The sequence below is a fragment of the Symsagittifera roscoffensis genome, chromosome 2, assembly GCF_963678635.1.
Source record: "Symsagittifera roscoffensis chromosome 2, txSymRosc1.1, whole genome shotgun sequence".
In the NCBI taxonomy this organism is placed as follows: Eukaryota; Metazoa; Xenacoelomorpha; order Acoela; family Convolutidae; genus Symsagittifera; species Symsagittifera roscoffensis.
Genome location: NC_087063.1, coordinates 13,445,461 through 13,471,557, shown reverse-complemented (window position 1 = coordinate 13,471,557; position 26,097 = coordinate 13,445,461). Strand labels below are relative to the sequence as shown.

The 26,097-nt window shown below is 41.2% G+C and overlaps 2 protein-coding genes across 3 annotated transcripts in view; one reads left to right on the top strand and one right to left on the bottom strand.

Annotated features, from left to right (window-relative positions):
- The window catches only part of LOC134838876 (dynein intermediate chain 2, ciliary-like), a 335,209-nt gene that overhangs the window by 115,370 nt on the left and 193,742 nt on the right, over positions 1 to 26,097 (top strand). The window lies entirely within an intron of this gene.
- Positions 25,815 to 26,097, bottom strand: part of LOC134838873 (dynein axonemal intermediate chain 3-like) — a 50,260-nt gene continuing 49,977 nt past the window's right edge. For both annotated transcript variants that reach the window (XM_063854167.1, XM_063854168.1), the window contains exon 21: positions 25,815 to 26,081. In XM_063854167.1, the coding sequence (XP_063710237.1) occupies positions 25,953 to 26,081 (129 nt within the window). In that variant the 3' untranslated portion in view covers positions 25,815 to 25,952. The remainder of the gene's footprint in view (positions 26,082 to 26,097) is intronic.

The following is a 26,097-nucleotide window of genomic DNA, read 5'->3' as shown; positions in this document are numbered from 1 at the left end:
GGTCCTTTATAAATACAATTCAATAGTGTTACCACAGTTGTACCAGACCGAATTGCTCTTTCGTTCACATGATCAGATGGGTCATCAAGGCGTGGACAAAGTGTATAACAGGATACAGAAACGATTTGAATGGCCGGGATTGAAGAAGGCTTGTGAGAAGTGGATCGCAGCATGCATGTCATGTCAGCAAGCGAAGGATCCCAGGAAGCTAAGGTTCCCCCTACAGTCAATAGAGTCGTCAGGTTTCAACGAAGTGGTGCAAATTGATCATCAGAAAATCTGTATGACAGCAACGGGCTATAATCAGGTGCTGGTAATGATCGACCATTTTACGAAGTATGCGGAGGCAGCACCGTGCATAACAGCATCGGCAGAAGAAACATGCGATCATTTGATAAATGTGTGGATAGCAAGGCATGGCTGCCCCATCACGTTCCAATCGGACAATGGCAAAGCATTCGTAGGTGATCTCACGAAAGAGTTAATGAAAAGGTCGCAGGTAGCGCAGGCCCACTCGACCACTTATCACCCGCAAACGAATGGCCTAGTCGAGAGGCAGAATCGCACTCTGGTATCCATGTTGAGAGTCTACTGCTAACGCTACATGGATGACTGGGACAAGCACTTGCCGCAAGTGATGGGTGCTTACAACAGTACGGAGCATTCCACCACGGGAATAAGTCCGCACATGATGTTAACGGGTCATGAAAAAGCGCTCCCGATGACGTTTTTCTACCCTGAGTATGAGGGGAAGAGGACAGCACCGCAAACGTACGTGCGGGACGTTATTAGAAGACAACAGGACCTCAATGACTTATGCAGGAGGAATACGCAACAGGCGCAAATTAGACAAAAAAGGAGGTTTGACAAAAGGACAGCCGATGCAAAAGCCTACTCAGTTGGCGATTACGTCTGGGTGTTCCAGGAAGTGGTTCCACCAAAAGGAATCAAGAAACTATTAAAGAAATGGCGTGGTCCATTTCAGATAACAGAGGTGCACCAAGGAGGTCGTTTTTATCGACTGAGCACTGGAAGAGCGGCTCATTACGAGAACATCAAACCACACAATGCCTCGTCAGAGGATTGGTGCATCCCAGCGGACATGCAAGAGGGAGACTATTTAATAGTGGATCCTGCTTGTGAAGTGAATGAAAGGGGTACTCGCGACAAGAACGACGGGAATGAGGTGGTGGACGATTGCGATCTACCACTGGATCTCGAGTTGACTGAACGAGTAGAGGTGGACGATGAAACTCTACCCTATGCCGAAGAAGACTGGGATTGCCCGGAACAAACCGAAATCGACAAAGGAATACAGCCTGACTTTCCTCTCACCACGGAAACACGCCAAAGCAAGAGAGGAAAAAACCAGAAGAAAAACAATCCGTATGGCGAGGACTTCGTTGTAGACCGGATAGTAGTGAGTGATGTCATAGACTCGCTGGTGGGACTGGACGAAGTGGCGATGCTAGAAGAAATCGACCTTGTGAACGATATGGATCAAGATTGGATCGACGATCGATCAGAACCGGAAGTGGAGTTCGAACCAGAAGCGGAACAGACTCATGAGCAAGAACTAACAAACTTGCGCGTGCTCGAATGGCTCCACGATCTGCCGACAGATCCACAAGAGACGATCCTGACGATTCAGGACGTCGATAGAGACGGCGTCAAATACATCAGTCATGACAATACCGAGTCCAACTGGGTCGCCCCAGATGGTCCTCTACGTGTTCCACAACCCAACCTCGGTCTCCTAGACTTTGGGCGATCGACGGGGACGTCGATGGATATTTTTGTCCGGGGAGTGGGGGTAGGACTCACCCACACCAAAAATCTCATAATAAAAAAATTGAAATCGGCAAGAGAAACCGGAGAACTAGAGACAGAGGGCGAGAATGCTAAGAAACCACCTTTTGGACGAATCTTTGAATCGTATTTTGATCTACCGAACCACTATTCGAACAATATCGTCATAACGGACAGCGATTTCATACTCACGGAACGCACGTGCGCCATAGCGATAACGGCGGAAGTAAGCTTCAAAACAGCACTAGCGGCCGACTTTAAAAGAGAGTACAAGAATATCGAGTTTTTGTGGAAACAGAGGCCTGGTGTAGGAGGGGTGATAGCGTTGCCCCCTGTTGCATCACAGATACCAGGGAAATAATTGTGTTTTTTGGTTACGAAAGCTACTGATAGGCAACACGTGAATCCGGAGAGCTTGGTATTGGCCTTGACTCGACTTAGGGATTTCCTGGTTGAGAGAGGTGTGACCTCTCTCTCGTTACCAGTTTATGATCCCAATAGAGGGAAGCTACACCCTAGAGAGTTGTACGCTCTTGTGCATGTGATATTTTCAGAGACTGACATAGAAGTTTACTTACATAAAAAATACTATCTGAGTATATGCTAAGAATTGCGCTCGGCGATAAGTGGTTTTTATTAAGTTATTCGATAGGAATTAGGGTCAAGTTTTAGGTTAGGTTAGGTTTTAGGCACAGTATTAGGGATTATGTTTTTATGTGATAGTATAGGTGTGTGATGTTTATGTGTCTATGTTATGCAATTGTTATGATAGGTTTTATGTTTGTGTCATAAAAGATCTGGGGCACTCCAGGTCATCAAGGTGACAGCGCACATTCGTGCTACTCTGACAAAGATAAAGGTGGACGATCCACCTTGGTGCTAAATTTTAAATCAGAATTGTGAAAAGAATTTCAATGAAGAGTTTTAAAGAATTGATTGATGTTGTATCCAAAAATGATGGTTCTAAATCGCGACTTGTTTTTTAGATCTTGATTGATCAGAAATTGTTTATTGAATTCATTGAATCAAAAGAAGAATCCACACGACGACAAGAATCAACACGATAAGAAATGGGTGACACGAACGAACTCATGGAATTCCTCTCAGCGAGTCTAGGAGCGACTCTAGACGAGATCTATCAGCGGCTGATCGATTGTCATTTCACACGAGAAGACCCGGGGTTGGCGATGTTTGTGGTCGCACTCCTCAATGCACTAGGAAGAGAGGGTCGAGGGAATAGCCCTACAGAAGTCGTGTTGATGTTGGCCTTCGGTGAGTCCGGGACCGCCGAGAGAGGCCGAAACCGATTGATGAGATGGAGGCGTGGAGAAATGTCTGGCCACGACCTGGCTCGTGAGCCAGGACTAGGTGAACAAAGGGACCACCGGCTAGGTGAGATGCCCTTACCCGTCCAACCTGCGCAGCCACTCATTGGAGCGAAGAGACAACGTGATGGGCCAGGCCCGTCACACTCTGTCGACTCTCCAACAGCTGCTCCTCCCCTGAAGAGAGTGAGAGTGAGCGAGATAGAGATCCAGACGTCGGAGACGATTGAGACACTGGAGAAGAAGGAGAGAGATCAGAGTGAGCTGTGTGCCAAACTTCAGGAGTACAGGGCGATAGCTCGAGAGATAGACGAATGGAAAAAGAAGTTTGAAGATCTGCAGGTGGCCTACAAGGAGGATGAAATAAAGCACCTGAAGGAGCTATATATGGCGAAGGTGAGCCAAGTGTCACCGGAAATCCTGGCGAGCATGAGATCCTCGGAGGGATCCAACGACACACGCCCCAGGACAACAGCGCAGGAGCTGTGCGCATCGAGAGGACCTGAGGTTCTGGATTTGCGTGCATCAAGGAGGCCCGAGGCTCCTCAGCAGACACGACCGTCTGCTTCGAGTCAGAGGTTCACGATACCAGACCCTTCTGACACCTATCTAGCTCCTCAATTCCAGGAATCATTTAACCAAGTGGCCAGAGTCGCAATGGATGAGATCAACAGAGGCACTGAGCGGACACTGGCTAGGATCGTTCCTTCCCAGCGTCGTGATCATTCATCAAATAGCTCGGAGCGAGCAACCCGCACGATAGCGTGTTCTGCGCCTGGCGGAGTCTTTGAGAAGTCTCGCGTGGTAGACATCAGGAAGAATCTGATGGCACGTCATCAGTTCACGCAAGTGCCAGCCGAGCATGACCCCGCCACGAACGACCAAGTAATTCCCCCAGGGAGTCGCCATTTGATCATTGGAGACAGTTTGGTGAGAGATCTGAATGAGATCTTCGTCTATGGTCAGACTACCATTCTGTCCTTTGGAGGAGCGTCAGTGGCTCAAGTCATCAAAATGATGGAGTTCCAGAGCGAGGATCATCTGGATACGTTAATAATAATGCTGGGGACCAATGACGTCTCGAGAGCCCCCGTGACTCCGGAGAACAAGTGGGAACCTCTATTGGTGTGTCTCTTGAACGAATTGAAAGAAAAGTACAGACCCAAGCTCGTGATCCTGTGCACGATACCACCAAATCCTTTGGTGGGCACCATAGCTGCAGATTTCATGAATAGCAACGTGACGCGGTGGAATGAAATGACCCGCAGTCTGGTGAGAAACAACCCTGGCGAGTTGCGACTCCTGGATCTCGAAAATATGCTGCGCATGACTGACCACATCGCGCTCACTAAAGATGGAGTGCACTTCAATACCCAACGAGGGAGGCATTGGATTAATGATGTGTTTCAGACGCAATTGAGGGAAGCGGAGCAAGAGTCGAGGGCGACCGGTTCTTTGGCTCGGACCAATTCGACCGGAGGGAGTAGAATAAGGGCAACCGTGCCCGAATCCCTCGCCAACCGTCTAGGGCCCTTGGCAACGGAGACAGTTGGAGCCGTAACCGTCGCTCCGAGCTCAAACGTGAGAGACAGGCTAGGGACTGCTCCTCCTCCCAGGCCGCAATCGATTGGAAGCCGACTCGGCAGATCGGTGGAACAGAACAACAGGAATAACTCCCAGACCGCGTCTAGGAGGAACGATTCGCCTGCCACGACAAATCCTGCTTCGACAGCAGGACCGTCTGCAAGTACCGTGCCAGCGGAGGGAATCGAATCAGGCAGCAGGCTGCTTTGGAATAGATCAGATCCTAGTCATTGGGGTCAGTATAAGACGGACATGTCGGCGAAGTTGAACATGAATACCTTGACGTGTCGGGAGGATGCAATGAGAATGACTGGCGGAGAAAGTCCCACAGTGTCGCGACTTTATCGGATACCGGGCGTGGATTGGCTGCTAGCAGAGCAGGAGAAATTCAGCTCCTCGACCTCACTCCGACATGTAGACCTGGATGGATTACCTCATGACAATACCTTTGGACCTCTAAACACCCGGTCACTCACCGACGTTCGAGATAGGACCCGGGAAAGGACACCACCTGCTCGCAAGGGCAAATTCCAGACGGAGAACAAGCCCAACAACAAGCATCACAAGATGTACAGACAATTTGCTAAACCACCCGGTCAGACGCCTGGCGAGTATTCGAGGGACTACCCCCGAATTACAACAGTGGTTGGAGACGATAAGAGATATGGGAACCTGAAGGCCCCAGTAGGCGATGGCCTTTTTGCAGCTTATGATCCCTTGGACATGAAGGCTGCAAAATATCTGATTGTGGCCGGCTCCGATTATCTCTACACGCCCCGTTCTCTCTTTTGGCCCGATGTGATCTTCTTGACGGCGCCTAAACTGGACTGGGGACAGGCGATAGGCATGATGATAAGTGTACGAAGGGTGTTCAGCATGTAGCCGCAGGTGATAGTGGTTGCAGGCTCAAATGATCATTTACAAAGCAGAGGCTTATTGTCACGTCTGACGGATGGGTCGATCCCGAGTAACGAGGTTATAGGGGAGGCGATAATGACACTGCTCTCGGCGATGGCCGAGGTAGAGGCAGCAGCAAGACAACGCTTCACCATGAATGTGGTGAAGGTGGTCTTTGTATTGTCACCAGGCTACGCTGCGTTGCCAGAACCCCTTCAATTTGTGTACACAATGGTCACAACGATAGCAGAGGGGATATTTAACGTGATAATTCCTGCCCCGAACAGAGTAGTGGACCCGGACAATTACTATCCGTCCCGATCTGAGCTTCCCGCCGTTTGGGCTGACATTTCGAATGCCATACAGGGGCTCAGAGATTGTAGCACAACTCGGTTGGTGCTAGATGAAGTTCTGGGGTTGGAGCTGTCCAACTTCGCCAGATGCCAGAAGTTAAGACCAGGGGTAGATGACGATCATCTGTTAGTACAACAGGTGGCTGATGATCTCTGGTTCAGACAGATGGATCATGCAGAGAATGAGCAGGGAAGGATGATCAGAAAGAACATGACGTCAGCGGAGGAGGACCTCATGGCAATGGCTTTGCGTACGAAGCCGCACAACAACGTATGGTTGTATTTGTCACCGAGGCTGTGCACCTTGGGTGAGGACGCGTTCGAGCATGCGCCGGCAATAATTAAAGAGATACACGTGTATCTGAAGAATCTATTTGATGCCCGGGAGTTGGCTGGAGGCAAGATGTTGAAACTGATGCAAGACGTAAACACGATGTCGCTGGACAAGTTCCAAGCTGACTTGCTGGCCACGAAGGCACAATATGAACGATCAGATGCCATATTGGGTGGAATGGGAGTGGGATGGACGCCATCTTTCCTATCGACGTGCTATCCGAAGGCATCTAGGAACCTGATCGCGAGTTTCGTCAAAGACATCAGGAAGTTGTCGATTGGCCTGGTGCTAGCCTTATACGTGACATTTGGTCATGAAAACTTTGTGAAAGGACCGGCAAACCTCTTTACCCAAGCATTGGCAGATTTGAGATTGGATGGACTCCTGACTCTGATTGCCATGACCTACGGTCGACTGGGAGACTTGCTTGTGCTGTTGCGTTACCCTGAACAACTACAGGGACCCAGTCGTGAGTTCAATGCACAGTTGGAAACCGCCTCGCTCAAGAAGATGAAAGACTGGAGGACTCTCCTGCTTCAATACCTCTTGCAACAGAACAGAAGCGTCATGGGAGAAGACAAGGTGGCGACGAACGCAGGCGAATGCAAGCAGTATTGTGGCATGCCCTTACTAACGGACTTAGCTGTCATGATGCGGATTGATCCGTTGGCTCTGGTCCACGGACTGAGGGAATTCGTCACAGTGGTGTATGGACCGGTGATGTCTTTTGCGTTCCCGGATGTGCAAGTTAAAGCGTACAGGAATTCGGTGTTGTACGTCAACCTGGTCTCAGTCGTGGATTGTTCCGTGCTGAATTGGGTAGAGCAGAGTAAACTGAGAAAGCTAGCTAGCGACGATAGGCTGTTCGGAAGAATAGCAGAGCCAGGCTGGGTGTTGATGGACTTCAACAACCACTTCAAATGCCGAATGGGCCGTGAGGATCTGTCCCACATCCAGTTTAACCCAAAACTTTGGAATTTGAGACCAGTGGTGAAAGATACAGGAGAGGCTGTGGGAGTACCTCAATTGCCAGGAACCTACGTCCACGCGAAAGAGAATCAACAAACATGGCTTCCTGGGTCCAGGCCGCTGCCGGACCAATGCCCTCGATATCCACCGATAAGGAGGATGTTGTTGGGAGTCACGTCTCCCATCATTGCCCCTCGCATCGGAGCAGCTCGTGACGCAGAGAAGAGAATGCTGAAGTGGAGTGGAGGGATGGAGCCGCGCTTCATCAGCTGGAACGCTGCCGCCGCGCATACGTTTGACTTCTCATTCCCCGATGCCTGGAGCAGGAAAAAGATCAAGGCACTACCCTCCAGGAGACCAGAGGTCTCGGCTGAAACGTGGAACGAAGTGTATTCTTCCGCGGATGACTTATCGAGACTGAAGTGGTCAGGAGAAGCGAAAGTAGTGATGCTGGAGGTGGCAAGGGAGAGCAGAGGAGGCTCATATATAACGATAGAAGACCTGGCTCCACATGGCGAGGAGTTAGTAGAATTCCTGGTGGATGATGAATTGTTTTATCACGTAGGAGACATGGCCGTACCGGCTCGGCCGGATTCGGGCACAGACGCACGACAAGGACCATCGGGACCCAAGCCGAAACCTGATGCGGACGACGATGAATTGATGGATCAGGACGATAACGATGACGGGACCGGAAGTAAGACGGAGAAACCGGGAGAGACGGATCTAGGAGCGTTGGAAAGGGACTTGCTAGAATACCGGTTCAGTGAAGACGACGATGGGGAAGTCGATGGGAGTTTATTGTTGATGGCACCATCGTCCTTCATGTCTCCTACAAAGGAGGCGTCGGCCGATCTATCTCCGATAGACCCAATAAGCCAGGCTAGAGAGTGCCGAAGCAGGGATCCGCAGAAACTGCTTCATGAATCACCGAGGAGGAGGAAAATCGAAGAGTCGATGAAGATATCGTTTCTCAGCACGTTACCAGAAGAGGAATGGGAAAGATATCAAATGGAGCTGGAAGGCAAGACAGGAGCAATCTGGAGCCGAGTGAACTTCATGGAGAAATCATGGGACGTGATAAGGCGATATGGGACGCAGTCCATAATGAAGGTGGGATTGAACCAACCCATCATGCGTGAGGTCCTGGAGAAAATAGTGAGCTCCATGGAGTCGGATGTTCTGACCGAGTCAGTAACAGAAGACAGTGCCGATGATCATCATGTTGCAAAGAAATTACCTGTCAGACGAGCCAGGAAAGGGCTGAAGCGACTAAAAGGGAAAACAGGAAGTCGAGCCATGAACCCGAGAGTGGTGAAGTCGAGAGCCAGCGCAGTGGTGACCTCTTTAAAGAGCGCAGGTCGTTCAGGCGAGAGCGGGCAAGGAGATAGCGCAACGCTGACAGGGGGAGAAAAAGAGAATCTGATACCCCCTATGCTCTTGGCAGGTCTGACCGTAACCGCCACTAGATCGAAGAAGACGGCGCGAACCCTGGCGGACACTAAGTTAGAATTGGAAATCATCAGTCAATGTGGATCTGGAGGACTTGAAGATTATAGGCCCTCGCGAATCAACATGGCCAAGTTGAAACTGGAAGGACAACTCGACGTGGTCGAGTACAGTCGAATAACTGTGCCGGAATCGGTCCACATGGGAGATCCGGCAGGGTGTTATGTGGAGATGTTGAAAGCGAGGAACTCCGCGAGAGGGCACCTGATGGCTTGGAGCGAGAAGCGAGCCATGCAAGAATATCTGAAAGGGCTTACGGAGAACTCTAACTTCAATCGAAGAGAGTATGGCACAGTGATGTCATCAGAAGTGAATGAAATTGGATTGGAAAAACTGCTAGAGATTTCTTGGAGGGCGGCCCTCCAGAAATACTTCGATGAGACGATGAATGCACCTGCGAAGGTAGCAGCATACCTGGCTCATCCTTGCGTGAGAACTGATCTGCAAGTACGGTTGGCTTGGTGCCTGATGGGCATCAAAAAGGCGGAGTATGAAGCCAGTAATGATTCGAGATCACGAGAACAAGAGCTAGAATTGTTGGAAGCTCTACGAGCATTGATTTCGAAAGACGATTCAGCGATAGCATGGGCTAAGCGTAAGGATGCCCTTTGCTTTGTCAGGTTCGTGGTGGATCGTATCCCCACTCCTGTGTTGGGAGAATGTATAAAGATCATTCGGCAAAAGGGAGTTGATTGTGAAAGAAACTTCCTTAGGGCACTCCTAGAGCTATATCAGGACATGCCATTGACCGTGCCAAGCAAGGAGTCGAATGATATGGAAAGCTATCGCAAGTTGGAAGAGGTGAGAAGATACTCCAACAAAGAATTGAAAGTGAGCCGAGAGTTGATTGAAGCGGTCAGAGGACAAAAAGAGTTTGCAACACTAGGGAAACTGAAGTCGTTCCAATATGTGTCTGGCATACCGGGGATGGCGTATAATCCCTTCGTGAACGAAGAAGCCAGGGAAGCGTACTTCGACTATGAGCAAGTCACAGTGCTCAACTTCTGGGTTGAACGAATTAAGGAAATCGGAATGCTGATGGTGGAACAACCCAAGCTGGGAATTATTTTGGAAGAACGAGTGGTCGAACCCTCGATTCCCGAGCTAAAAGGGCAAGTGAGTTTTGATTGTGGTTCTTGGGACGGTCCCTTGAAAACCAGTCTAGTAGTGATGTGGGAACTCATGAAGCCTTCCTGGTGTCCCCATCCTAACGCAGGCTTAATCTGGGACATGACCGCGGATATCATGTTAGACCGGGATGATGATGCGAGTTTACATGATCTGGCCATGATACATCACCTGCTGGCCATGAGATTGACGAAGAGGAAGAGCAACCCGTCCACGGAGCTGTCCGAGGAAGGTACACCGAGTAATTGGTTGAAGCAGGGCACATGCTTGGCTCAACACAGTGGGATGGAAGGACATGTTTGTAACCTGGGACACTGCCTGATCACGCTGAGCGAGCAGCATCGACAACTGGCACGATTGTACGGAAGATTGAGCATGTCAGATAAGAGTGCCATGGAGTTGGTTGCAGACTGCCATGGGGTGACGGACGTAAACCTGATCACAGCCTTGGGATTTTGTAGCATGACGAGTTCGATAGAATCGCTCGAGCGCCTGGAGCGTGCCCATGAGCTAGTGACGTCCCTCAGCGTGGAGATATTCCCTGGAGCGTTACAGACAGAGCAGAAGATTGGAGGCTGGCGAGAAGCTGTAGAAAACGAAATGAATCTGAAGGATAGTGAAGCCTATCACAGAACTACTGGTTCAAAATATATGGTGGGTTCAAGCTCCGCACCATACTGTAATAGCAGGTATCCTACGCACATGGTGGTGATGGATGCGAGGACGCAACAAGTGTTGGTTGACCAACTTTTCTCTGTGGCAAAGTGCGTGAGGTTGGCCAGAATGTCAGAAAGGTCATATGACTTGTTGGCAAAGACGTTGTGGGTGAAGAGTTCATGAGACTGAACGAAGGTAACGTGAGTGAGTTCCAGAAACAGAAAGCGAGTGGAGCGTTACCCACTGAATTCCCCACCATAGAAGAGAAAGACGATTTACATAGAATTCTGATGGAAGTGGAACCGTTGCTGGGAGCCTCAGGGTATCGAACCCGAAGAAACATAGTGAGAACCCATGGGGAGTATCCTTGCCACTGCTTGGCGCAGACGTTGTGGTATCCTAAACGCGGGAATCTGATCCTAGTATGGGACGTGGAGGAGTTGTACTCCACGGGGTTGCCCGATCAGAATCAACAAGTGGCAATCGTGGTGGTTAGCGCCATGCTAGCAGTGAGATGGTTGGAGGCTAACGCGGACACAAGTCAGCAGGAGACGGCCGTGCCGACTCCTGAACAGTTGAGCAACGTAAAAATGAGTCGTGAGTTGGATCTTTTCAGAACTACCTGCAAGGTTCTGAGAATACCCAAAGCCATTGAAAGGATATGGTCAAGGCAGAGATTGATGCCTTGGTTCCGTGCAGTGATGACATTATGGATGTATGAACGCGCGAAGCGTCACATGTCAAGGAACACGGAAGCCTATCAATCTTTCCAGATAGATATAGGACCAGGAGCCTATAAGAGAGCATTCTTGACGCACAGAAATTTGGTCACCACAGCGGTGAAGCGGGTAGCTGGAGCGCCTTGTGTTACTGAAGATGAGAAGAAAGAGGTCTTAATAGCTGACCTAGAACGAAACGTGAGCCTGTGTCTTCACAACAGCTTTTGCAGGAACCGGGAGCAGAAGGTGAATGTGGACTTGCTACCTTGTTGCAAACCGAGGCTGTTGGAACAGGAGGGTTGGGGCACGGCCCGCAACTCTCTGGACATGTTAGAGAAAGTTCTGGAGGACAGTGACGCTGAACATCAGGATGGAGAAATGATGGAATGAAGATGACCAAAGAAGAGAAGAGAATGAGAAAAAACTTGATTGTCTTTGTGTGTGAAAACTTGAACAAATCAACCAAGTTTTGATTATGGAACTTGTTAAACTTTTTGTTTTGATCTAGTTTGGTCAGACCAAACTTTGAAAATTGTTGCAATTGTTAAAATTGTTGAAATTGTTGATTTTAGTTATGACTATTTATGTATGTATATGAGGAACCTAGGTGAGTATATTTACCTATTTATTCACGACTGAAGTTTTTAACCTGTGTAAGACACAAATTCACTGTGTGGCGACATGGTAAGTTTGAGTAAACTCGCTCTGGAAGGGTGGGTAACTCAAGAACTTTCCTAGCCACAGAGTTTCTTAGTTTTAATATTGAAAGGACCGCATAAATGACTGATTATACTTGGTGAGTGAAGTTAAGTTAATTTTAACGGGTGCGTGGCTGTGCCACGTCCCACTTTTTAATCACAAAGAGCGAAAAGAAGTTTTATGGCAAGACGACGTAAGTAGTCAGAAAAGAAATTTTATCTAGGACACTCCTCGTGGTGCAAATTTTGTGAAAATGTTGAAAGGCAGTGAGATGTAGTACGATGCCATTTGTGAACACGTAGTGAGTTGAGGTGGAGTAGATAAATTTCATTTTCTTATGCGATTTGTAAGATTGGTTACAGAAAACTGGATAACTACTTGACGATAACCCGGTGTTATGCGATCAATAGGGACATTGATGGAGACTTGTCCGGGGAGTATGTGCCATTCTGCCAGATGACACAGCGCAACCTTCCGGCGACATAAAAAAGAGTGACTAAAGGCCTTATGAACAAAAAAGTGTTGCGACGGAGGGTCAGAATGTTCTGGAATTTTTATTTTTAAAATTTCGATTGGAAGAAGAACATTTCTGAGAAATAGAGAAAAGACGGCCATTTTGAATAAAAAGACGAAAAACAGAACGACGCCAAATATTGTGAAGAACAGTCGTATCAGAGACAGGAAAATTACGAAGCCTCTTATCGTGGCAATAACACACGATAAGAACCTTAGCGACGGATATTTGTGGAGAAGGAGACTTCAGTGGGGGGAAGAAATATACCACGAAATATAAGAGATAAGAGTGTTATCTCAAGAATATCACGGGAGCGGAGGCTTGGTCCCCCAGAGACTGTCTATGTGAAGGGACTGTATAGACTGACTGTATAGCTGCTATAATGTCATAGATCTTAATTAACACCGTTATTATTTAATATTTCAGAGCATGAGTAGCTAGAAAAAGGAAAGGGTCAATCCATCTCCAATGGATTTAATATAGAACTGTCACACAAAAACATGTTAAAATAGGTTGTTCGAGCCGTGTTTTTAATGACAATCACGTAGTCTGAGGATCCGAGACTCAGCTATGTGGTTGTGTTCGCATGTAAACGAAAGCTGATCAAAAGTCGTTTGACTGATGGCCTAAAAATGGTAAGTTTTTACTTTGCCCTAGACAGACTAGAAAATCAACTGGCAAGGTCGAGACGGTGAAAAACGAGTAGAATTAAGGTAACTGACGCCTGCCAGTCGTTAATAGGTACTTTTTCTACGCTCCGTCGCTGTGTGATATTTGGGCGAATGTTGCAATTTTGGAAGTGGATCTCAGTATACCTGAAGAACTTCAAGATTACTTTGCAGACTACCCGCTAGCCCCCTCACGTGAAGTTATCGGCACGGATAAACTAAGTAACGAGCAAATACAGATGTTAGGGGAGATGGGGGTCACGTCGCTACCAAAGGTACCAAAACTGGTTCAAACATTAGATCCAAAGGAAGGCTACGTTCTGCACTACCTTACAATAAAACTCTATATAGAACTAGGCTTAAGAGTTACCAAATTGATTAAGGTCTTAAAATTTCGTCAAGGTAGATGGATGGAGCCCTTTGTCGATTTAAACACTCAATTGAGAATGTCAGCACGCAACAAATTTGAAGAGAACTTTTACAAGCTCATCGTAGATTCAGCATTCAGTAAAACTATGGAATCAAAACTAGGACGCAAAAAACTAGAAATTATTAGAAATGAAAGAGAATTGCTTCAAAAAACAGCTTTGAGCACAATGAAAAGCTTCCAGATAATCGACGAGGAAGTTGCTACTTTTTGTTTTGCTGTAACGAGTATTTTGTGGGACAAACCCATGATAATTGGTGCAAGTATTTTGGATTTGTCGGGAAGATTCATGTTTTACTTTCATTATCGGCAAATGAAAGCAAGCATGAACCTTGAACTGCTATACAGTGACACAGATTCGTTTATTTATGCGATAAAAACCGAAGACGTATACGCAGATCTGCAAAAACTGACCGATAGTTTCAATTTTTCCAACTACCCAAGCGATCACTTCTTATTCAGCAATGTGAATAAGAAGGTTGTATTGAAATTTAAGGACGAGGCGGCGGGAAAAATCATTGCAGAATTCATCGCGTTGAAACCAAAGCTCTACTCGTTGAAATATGCAGGTTAGTATTGAAAAAAAAGCACCCCTTCAAGCCCCCTCCATTTCTTTACATTAAGGGTTCCCTTCATTGGGGTTTTGGATCTTGTTGGGACCAAATTAATAACTTTTGTTGATCCCTGTCAATTTAATTAGACATAACTAGCCCTGAAAGGCTCTGATTCTTCATTTAAAAACTTAAAATGAAGAACCATTCATCATTTAAAATATTTTAAACAAATACTCACCACAAACGCACTTTTGTAACTTTTGACGTGAACAAATTTAAAATTTTGACATGGAATGATTTTTTGATGATGACACGATTTGGAATTTTTATGATTTGGAATGAATTAAGATATTTAATATTTTTGGAATTGAAAAAATTGGAATGTTATTAGATATTGAGTCTTTAAAATGTTCAAATTTGGGAACCGTTTTCTTTATTAATACTAGAACTGGGCTTGCGAATTTTTATGGGCTTACAAAGCTAAAGTATGTTTATGGGCTAATCTTTGTTCTTCATTTAGATTCAACTAGCAAAAGGAGTGCAAAAGGAGTAGTACAACACTCCCAGCAGCAACTTACACACCAGAGGTTCAGGGAAACATTACTGAGTGGAAAAACCCTTCGTATATACAACTACTCAATAAAATCGAAAGCCCATACCAACATAATCATAGCGCAGAACCGAATTGCCCTTTCACCCTTCGATAGTCAGCGTTCTTACTATTCGACGGGATAGCTACATTGTCCTTTGGACACAGGTCTATAGAAGAAAATGTGTTCTTCGAGACCATTGCGGAAAAAAGCGAGTGGGCAAACTCACAGTTGACAAATACGCCCGACTTATAGCAGCGAAAACAGCGAAAGCTGGCAATCACCGGAATTTCGGGTCCCAGATTGGGGCTTTCTTCAAGAAAGCTATACGGACGAAGAGCTTCAAGAAGAAAGCGCAGCTAGCAGTTCAAGAGACCCTCCGCCTATCAATAACCCGTTCATTCTTACAGAAGCGTCTGTTCGTTCTAGTCAGAAAAAAAGGAGAAAACTTGATAAAACTGATCAATAAAATTTTTCACTTGAAAATGTCGGCTAAATTGCCTTGTCACTTGGAATTACGGCTGTACATTTGTAAATATAAAACATTCAACAAACATTGTCTTAAGTTAAATATACCGGCGCAAAAGAGACTGGTAATTACACTTTACCCTTGAAGCAGGAGCGAAGGATTGCGTATTTAGTTTCCCAAAGTAAGCTAATAGTAAGGCTAAAAGAATCAAAATGGTGCAAGTCGAAAATAAGGGAGACTTAAAAATAAGTTTGAAAATAAAATAAGAAAGAGAAACGAACAATAATTACCAAAAATTCTTAAAAGGAAATATGAATGGTACTTTATGTAAACTCATATTTATATGAACGAAAAGGATTAGCTTTTAGATAAAAATAAGCGAGAAAACCGCAGCCGGATATACCCATACTTATTTAGTGGTGGGAAAGTTTGGAAGGGATTAAATTTAACCACCGCGCGAAAATAAATACCAAAGTATTTTGTCTGTCGGGTGTCCTAAGAGAGGGGTCTTTTTATTTCGGGCAGGGTACTTTGGGGTCTTTAAAAAAGATGGGTCCTTTTGGACCCTACTTTTGATAGGACCCCAAAGACCCCTACCGTCGAAAAGACCCCCCCCCCTAAGGACACACGGCGGATTACAATACAACTGACCATTGCTAACCTGTACCTATTTAGCTCTGGTGTTAAATGGGAATATAAGGAATTAAGTCGTAGTCATATACCTTGTTCCACGCTAACACAAAGAATGGTTGTTTTACAACAGGCGAAACTCGTTTATACCAGTTTTGGTGATGGCGGCTGCGAAAGAAAGAAAAAATTTCTAACGCGTGGTTGAAGGATTTCGTTTTAGCGATCCCTTAAGTTGTTTTTCTACACAAGAACTAATGGCAATCTTCTCCATCATACTCAAATTGGCTGAAATTTTGCATCAAACTCTCTTTTCGAAAAAAAACTGTATTTTTCGATAAAGTCTCATGAAAAATGGTGATACAAAAATTAGAACACAAAAAAAATGCTATTTAAGCAAATGGAACTGCGCACGAAACTCCTAAGAGTTTGATAAAATCGTTGATTAAAAATGCTGTATCTCAAGTAAAATATACCGAATAGTTCAGTATGACTACGAAAACAAAGCTGAAAACAAAGTAAAAAGTTTCAGAAAAACACAAACACTAATGATGCAAGATATAGAATGCTTCAAGCAAAGGTTTTTCTTCTAGATCATTAAAAAATTTAAACAAAAACTGAGTACGCTCAAAAGTGAATTCCCCAGTTTAACGATTGTAAAATTGATTTTGAAGACAAATAAAAGCAGAAAAAGACGACACATTATTTCATTAAAATATGCTTGTCATACAATTTCATATTATGAAAACTGTATAATTTTCTTTTTTTTCAAAAAATGGGGAAAATTTTAGTTTTTTTTTTAAAAGTAGGCACAAACAATCAATTAAAAACTAAGCACAAACAAACATATTTCAAAAAAAAATTGCTGGCAAATTTGGAAATTTTGTCTAGAATGTAGCACAGGCACAGTCTTTTCGCACAAAAGTAACAAAAATTAAAATGTGTGTTTTGTTTGAAGGCATAAATGTTTTCGTTTTAATTAGCTAGATATAGTTAAAATTTTTCAAAACAAAGGCAACAATTAACAAAAAATCTCATTTTTTTTCAAAAAATTTTCTTTAGCCGTGCACGAAAAATTAATCTTTCGGTAAAATGATGTAAGAAATTACAGCAATAACGTACAAGGCTAGTCTCTAAATGTAGTTTATCTATGGCATTCTTGCCACTCATCATGGGAGTATCAACTTTGGTTATTGTATTGAAAACCGAACACAAAACTTAAAACGAAACTCAAAAAGTTTGTTAATTTGCACATGAGAAGATAATGCTAGTCACAAAATTAACATTTTAATTTATGTTGTTTTGCATTATTCGTTGCATGAGCTCGATCTAAAATGTTCAGGCTCTTTTAAAGCCTTTTACCTGCCCGTTGCTTTTACCAAGTGATAATTAAAACAGTATTATCAGTTAAATTTAAAATTTGGGTTGTAAAATAATAACAGAAATCCAGTTACGCTTGTGCTACATTTAAAATTTTGCAAAATAATTGTTTGACGCTATTTGTTGGCGGCGAACAATGCAAGAGACGTGGTAACAAACGTTCAGCAAAGCGAACCTGCGTTTGAATTTAAAAAGACAATTATTCAAGAGCAAACAAGTATCTGAAAGAAATAAAAACGTTAACAATAAATGGTCTTGCGCCTTGTATTAGAAATCATGATCTGGATTTGTTTCCAATAAAGTAAATTATAATTGCTCATAATCGATTTTAAAAAAATTTGCAGTAAGATTCATTCAATAAAATCTGTTTCAAAACCAAATGGAACTGATTGTTTTTCAATTTTCAGTGAAAGGTACACAAGTTCAGCGTCAAGCATCAGCATCCAAGTGGAACCGATCTGATAATTTGTTTTTCATTTTATGGAGAAAACGCTCACATTTTTCTTTACACTCATTTGCACTCAAATGCTCCCGGTCGATTTTTTTTTAAAAAATCTTGCTTAAATAAATCAAATACGGAAAAAATAATCAAATAAAATTTTGTGACCTAAAAAATTGTCAATAAATTCAAATTTTTCCACGCTACTCTCAGGCAAGAAAAAGCTCATGGTTACACTTGAAAGTAAGTGTCTTGCTATCGGGAAATTTTTTCCCGTGAACAACTTTTCTTACCTTTTTCTAAAAAACTGTGAAGTTGCTTTATCAGTGAACCATAAAAAGTTCGAAGTTTTTTCCCATTTGGCCTAAAGGTAACACGGACACCTATGTAGCCTGGGTTGGGTTAATTTTGTTTCACAATTAGTTTCATTTCTTATTTAAATCTTTTTTTTTATTCCAGCTTGCAAGGATTCGCTCCGCTACGCCTTTGTGTGTCATAAAGGAACTAAAAGTTTTATGGACGACAATTTACTTATTCTCAGCGTATCTGTAATTCAAAATTCGTAATGAAAAATCACCAATTTAGCAATGTTAAGAAAATAATAGAGATTTAAATAAGAAATGAAACTAATTGTGAAATGAAATTAACCCAACCCAGACCGAACTAAGGCTACATAGACGTCCGTGTTACCTTTAGGCCAAATGGGAAAAAACTTCGAACTATTTATGGCTCACTGATAAAGCAACTTCACAGTTTTTTAGAAAAAGGTAAGAAAAGTTGTTCACGGGAAAAAAAATCCCGATAGCAAGACACTTACTTTCAAGTGTAACCATGAGCTTTTTCTTGTCTGAGACTAGCGTGGAAAAATTTGAATTTATTGACAATACTTCAGGTCACAAAACTTTATTTAATTTTTTTTCCGTATAAGATAAAAATAGAGACAGTACAGAAAAATGAATGTTGCATCAAATATAAGATAATTTGGGATTCCAATCCATCATTTTTAAAATTTACTTTTACCGATGTTTTAAGAAAATGAGATTTTGCTTAGCAAAAAAAAATTTAAGCTGAACGCAATGAATCTCGAATCTCCATACTGTATGTATACAAAAATACACTGCATTTGTATTTATGAATTGTAGCGTCAAGCGCAACTCTATGAGTTTCTCGAGGGCGGTCGAGTATTTCTTGGTCGCACATATTGATTAACTGATTGTCCGAACTCTCCCAACAATTTATAAAGGACCTAATTTGCCATTATTTTGGCGCCTCGGGCAAATTATAACAAACAGGCCCAAAATTTTTTTGGTATATAAGGCCTTTTGCCTTTTTTCATCACGTCACCCCCTTTCAATCTCAGTGTACATTGCCCCTTTAAGAAAAACTGTAGGGTTAGTCCAAATTTAATGTCGTAATTTAATAATAGCAATGAGCAACTCTTTGCGCGATCAAGGGGTTGGCTCTCAGAGGCGCTGAGGTTCAAAATTTATTTAGAAAATTTGAAATTCTGCAATAAAAGAGGAAAAGCCACAAGAAGTCGATAAGCTGTTTATTACCATTTCCAATCTCCAACATCATCCCATATTCTCTCTAGCTGGCCTTTGAAATTAATTTGACTAACGTTTTCCATGGTGTAAAATACGCCTGTCAATTTTGGGAAGGCAAAGTTTGCAGCAATCATGTTCATGAAAACAGCGAAGTACCACTGCATTCCTTCTAATCCGAAGCGCTCGTGTAGAACCCAATCGACTCGTCGAACATTACTTAGATGGGTTGCTGGTGGAATTGGGCCTGGGCTCATTAATCCATAAAAAATTTCACTTGCCAAGTAGTGATCATACTTTTTCATCTCCGAGTTGACGCTTCCTGATGATAAATTTCCACGCGAAAATACCACTAAGTTTGCCTGAAGTTGCTTTCTGATCCAGTTTAGAGCCTCTGGCTCTGTGGGCCAACTACCATCAGCCATCCATGCTCGCATTTCCTTTATTTCTAGTTTACTCTCATAATCATGGTGCTCCTCATTAGCTGTTTCCTTTTCCAGAAATTTCTTAAGATCTTTGCAGTGTCTTTTATGAATAGGCCAATCAGCTCTTTGGCACTCAATCCCGCAGTAGTGAGCTACATTGCAGGCGCCACATCTCTTCAGCTCAGTTTGAATAAAACTTTTTTCACATCCAGCACAATACATGATTCGCTGTTAGAGCTGATTTAACTCATCTGAACAAGACAAAAAACAAGAACGAGAAAAAAATAAAGCGGACAAAAATTTGTTGAAATCGAATAAGTTTTCAACAAACAGAGCGCACAAAAAACGCTCCACACGCAATAACTGATATTTTTACAAAAGAAAACAGCCACCAAGTTTTCTAGCTACAACATAAAACTAAAATTGATGCATTTTATACCACACTTCATCTTTCTCAATTAAATTCAATGCACCGCAATAGATAAATTTTTCTTGCTCCAACAATGGTACACTGTGTCTGTAACTTGTGTGTGTCAATAAGGTTTTTGTTACAACTGTTTTAAGAATAAGGGTGGTCGACTGAATTCGACTTTAGAGATCAATTTTTTTTTCGTTTTAGTTCTCCCTGCACAAAAGGAAGAAAAGCAGCAACATTAAAAGAAAAAAACAATTTTTTCAAATTTTTAAAGTCACTTTGTTCGGCAAAATATGGCGTATACTGAATACTAGATCCGCCCAAATATATATACCTCAAGGACAATATAGTGGTCATGTATGGTATCATATTACAGTCTTATTGGACCTGATTCTGATTCCAGAAAAATTTCTCATTGTCAAAACCAATGATAGGAACTTTTAGGTTTTCTAGATTAAAATTACAGCATTTACAAAATACCCAAAGAAAACCATCAAAAGAATTGTACTATGTTTTATAAAGATTTATTTTTTCTTTTGTTTATTAAAATTCGCATTTTTTACTCAACAAATGTGGTCGGAACATTCTGTAAAACTTAAAAAATAGAGAATTTACTTATTTCCTTGTCTAATTGACTCAAACCAAATGAGCTAAGGAAAAAATTTCGGTTCCAGTTTTGAAAATTTCATCTGAAAAAGTGTTCAAATTTAATTAAAAATTGCCATATAATTGACTTGTTCAGATATTTTGAATTCTCACAAAAACAATATGAAATACTTGCAATTTGTTAAATTTCAAATTGGTAGAGCTTACCAAAATAAGTAATCATATACAGCCACAAATGTTTAAACTACGGCCGCAAATATTTAAACTAAGTCTGGGCAAGCTGATCCATATAGACCGCTACATGACAAACTGATTTAGTTTGTTGAAGAATTTGCCAAAGAATAGCCCTTGACTAACATTCTTATTAGCAATTTCAGCACAAAGAGCAGTAAAGAATTATCGAAATATGTTTCACACTGAAGAAATCCAAAAATTACCTGAATAAAAATAGGTCAATGTCTATAAAGATATCTTAGGTTTTCACAAAAATTCATTTAATTGCATAAACCTTATAAAAAAATAAAGACAAAATCGAGAGATCCCAATTTGCTTACTTAAATTCAAAACAAAAGACAAATCAAATGAATAAAAAGGCTGACAAAATAATACAGATCGTAAATCTGTATTTGTTCAAAAAGCTGACAAAATAATATCACACTGCTTCCTGTAAAGGCCTACAATTACGGATTTTAACCTAAACAGGTCATTAACATATGGCTTTCAAATCATCCAGTTTGCAAGACTTTCATCAGTTAAACATTGTCGCCTTTTACACGTCTCTGGGAGCAAGAAAGTGATTTTTTAAAATTAAAAGTCTGTAAAACCAGTCTACAACAACAGTTTTTAATATCTTAGATTACCATAAGTACAGTTTGGGATGAATCTACCAAACCAGAAACAAAAATTTCAAAGCAATCAAAACAAAAATTAATACAGCCAGCAATTTTTGAATTTTTTTATAAGCATTAGAGTTTATGCTTGACATTTCAAAAGTTAAAACAACAAACGATTTCTGATAATATTTTAGAAAGCAATTCTTAAAATGACAATTTGTTTTGCATTTTTCAGAACTGATTATGTTAATTTGATCTTCTTTTTTTTATTATCATATTTTTTAACGTTTCCTATTTTATGAATTTTTTTCTGACCACCCTCGAAAAAATGCGGAGAATATATGATTTAGGACAAATAAAACAAACGACTATCTTATTTATACAAGTAAAAATATACTAATTTTTTTTATCAGTTTATCAAAATTTACAAAAATTTTTTTTGCAAAAGATGACTAGCTGTCAAAAATATATTATTTTAAAAGTCGACACTATATTAGCTGAAGGAAATTACTCCCAGACTTGATGAAAACCGTATAATAGCTATCTTTTGTGTGAGTTCTTTTCTCTCGATTGGGCAAATTTAAGAACAACATGATTAAAAAACTTTTGATAGTTTTCATATTTTTTGCTTGCCGTGCTCTGAATTGTCAGTTTTTCTTAAAATTACTTACATACAACATATTTAACCAGCAGTTCGATTGTCATTTTTTTCTAAGATTGAACGGTTTCATTTATTTTATTCAAAGAACAAGAAACGATAAGAAATGATTAAAGTTTAACACTGTTTACATTTACTTAGATTCATGTTCATTTGATCGGGACGTCCTGAGTAAATCTCGCAGGACTAGTCATCCCTGTCTCAGCACTATACCATGAATCAGTGCTGCAAAAGTACTGATCAAGGATAAGTGGCCTCCGATCAGGGCCTAAAACAGCGATTAAAATTTTGTCTCAATTACAGCACTGAATCGAAGATCTTTGATTTTGAGATAATGAAGCGCTATCTCCGAAATTCATTGCTGTTTCAGAGATGGTTTAGGGCTAATTCAGAGCTGGGATTTTCAGCGCTGATTCAGAGATATTTCAGCGCTAATTCTGTATTTCATCTATCTTTTTGTCGTGGCCATGGATAAGTGGCCACTGATAAGGGCCTGAAACAGCAATAATTATCTCTGCGTGGCCAACTTGGTGGACTCGTAAACAAAAGCAACACTAAGCATACCAGATTTAATGTTTGTCTGATTAAACTGGAAACAAATTAAATTTAGAGCTTTCCCTTCAAAATACCCCCCATTTGCAAATGTAAACTACAAAAAGATATACTTAGCTTCTTATTGAAATGGATTGCGTGCTAATTATCTTCTCAATTTATTTTACTCAGGTTAGTAAGTAAGTATTTTTGCTTCAGTATTTTTATTCTTGATGCCTACGGATAATCAGACAGACATTCAATCTAATATTCCTAATTAGGTTAGATGCCTGCTTAAAAGTACTATAAATTGAATTCAAGATGGGTTCCTATAAATACAGTTGTTTTGGTTTTAATCAAAATTAGTCGGTGGTTGAACTTGTAGAAAAAACAAGAATATTCAAATTTTGCTTAAAAATGTCAATCGTACCAAAAAATTTTGAATTATCTCAGCCTAAGTATGAATTGCATTTTTCTTCGGTTGGGTCTGAAGTCTATGATTGCAAATCACGAAGAAAAAGAAACATAACTAAATATTCAACGATATGAAAATTACAAAAAAAGCTCTAAAAAAGTTTAAGTTTTGAATAGACAAGAACTGAAAAAAAAATTAAGCAAATTGTTCTTGGATTTTTTGCATATGGACCTTTTCTGTTTTTCGTTTTTGTTTTTTTATTGAAACCGATTTATTCAAATCCTTGCACTAAAATCCTAAAATATTTTTGTTTCCTTATTACACTGCCCGTAGGAACACAAAAATACACTGCCTATGTATAGTTTTCTTATTCTTTGCTCGTTTTTTTATAGATTTATGCTACAACCAGTTATTCCATATAAAAAAATGACTACATTTTGTCCATTATGTGCTATCAAATCCCGGCAAATTAACTGTAAGACTGTTTTTGGTTTTTGGATCAGACACTGATTGGATCACTGTTGGACCACTGATATCATTTGAAGGCTGCTAAAAAATTTTCTGAAAAAATCGATATTTAATGTCATCACACAAGTATACTGACAGCAGAGATTTCTTACTCCCGCCACTCGCTTTAATTTTTTTAAATGTTTGTAATTGAAAAATTGGCTCTGGCTTCGCTCATTTTATGCAGGTTTCGACACAAACATCTTTCTGCGCGCCACAACTAGCAAATATTTTTTCATCGGCAGATATTTTTTTGTTTTAAATGACCAGCCCCAGGCTTAAACCGAAGGTTGAATATTTAGGGTTAAGTAAGCTATGGCTATCTTGAAAGACCTAAACTTGTATTTTGAAGAAGCAATCAATTGATTGATTGACGCCATCATTACCGATGCTTTAAGACGTCACAATTCAATAAGACGAAAGTTAAAATTTTATTGTTCAGCTACTCTTACAATAATTTTGCCAATGTTTTGCTCAGCAAGCCGTTATTTGTTAATCAAACTCAGAACTATAACTTTTTGTTCAGTTTTTCAATGAATTTTCCTCCAATTTATTTTGCTAGTTGCACCTACTACACTTTTTGTTGTGCAACCTTCATCTATGCAGTAATTGGTAACTTCAATTAAAGAACATCTCGTTAATTTTGTTAAAGGCAGTTATTTGAAGCCTTAACCTTTGCACACATTGGACTTCAAGCTTTTAATTTAATTACAGTTGCTGGCAGTTGTTCGAAGTAAGAAAACTGCTATATTTAGCTTATTTGAAAATTTTTAGCAATTTTCAAGAAAAGAGAAAAGACTAGCAAAAATGCAATGACTGATCGAAGATAGAATATAGAGACCAAAATTTATTGCTCATTATTAGGCAAAGCTGAAACATTTAGCCTCTTCTCGAAAGAAATCTAATCCTATTCTTTTCTATTTTATGAGGCTTAAATTGGAGCAAAAATCAAAACTACATCTACCGAAACCTGTATGCTGGCTGTAGCTCACCAAGCATGGTTCTTGGATAAAACTTCAAGATATCCAAGAATTTTAACTTGATTGAACGTCTTGCTGATGACTTTTAGTAATTCTTGGTCGATAATTTTTTTTTTAGATTTAATTGCTTTGTTAATGTCTCAATTTATTGTCTTTGCTTAAGTTGAAAGTAACAACCATCAAATTTCAAGTCAAAAAGTGAGTTTTGTACTAATGGTTTTTAGTTATTTCATGGTCAAAGCTTTATTTGATAGCTCTTAAGCTTTGATTCCTCAAATTTTTAATCTTTTTGAATTTTTTTAAGCGCTCGCAACAACCGAAAAAGAACTCGAAAAATCTTTTAGACTCATTGTTTTTTCTTCAAGATAACTGGAATTTTCATGAAGATCTTGTCCAATTTTCAAGTTTCTTGACACAATCCGACCGAATTTCCAAAGGTTTATCTTCAAGTTTTTTATAAGATTCTCCAAACGAAACATGCACCATGTCTGGACAAGATCTGAAATAGGCAAGATTTTACGATGCTCAGATCTGGTTACTAAGTTTTTGTAAGGTACGGGTTGGCAAAAATTGCAAAAGTGTATTTAAAAACCAAAACACCAATATCACACAATTGCTCAAATGCTATTGAAGACCTTGAACACTTAAGGAAAAGAGCCCGTAACACTATTCAGACTGAGCTCTCTTTAAATAAAGATATAGCTTCTCAGTATTCGCCAGGAATTTTGAAGTTTTTTTGCGCGCAAATCGAAATGCCATCAACCAATGACAATATTATGATTCAAATTAGATCTGTTATGCGTAACACCAAATATTGCTTTTTCTTCCCACAATAAAACTCCGATAGGCGATGTAGATGACAGTTCACGGAAAGTTTTAAATTTGATAGCAAACATCGAGGTTTCAGAAATAATCACGGCAAACTACTTACTCGGGCGTGAAAAATGGTCACAACTTGGATATAATTGAAAAAATTCTCGGCTTTAATGGAAAATCGTTAAACAATTCGTTGCATCACCTTTTCGCTACTAATGAGCCAGAGAGTTTCTTAATTTCCGTGTTTTGATAGTTGCAGCTAATTTTCCTAATTTTTAAATTTTGCAAAATCGCCGTTCTCGCTAATATCGTATCTTTTTGCATGGGAAACTTTGTCATGGAATTCATGATGCGGTATTTTTGTCCTGACACTAATGGATTAAACTGTTTCTTTTCTGTTACGAGCTGTCATTTTTTACTGAAAAACACTTTCAAAAATGGTTTATTACCAACAAAACAAAATCATCACTAGAATTTGATATGTAGACAATGACAGCAGCAGGTAAGAATGGGAGTTGAATGAAGTTCGTCTTTCAAGAACGAACAATGCGGGGCTTTGCATTAATGCATTCTAGAGCACTTCTTCCTCTAGGCCCAGTTCTATCCTCAGTTTCTTCTCCAGGGTAAAGTATTGCTGCACTTCTCTCTCTGCGCTGGCTCTTTCTTCCTCGTCAGTCACTTTAGACGCGGCTGCGTCCAACTACAACAAACCGCAC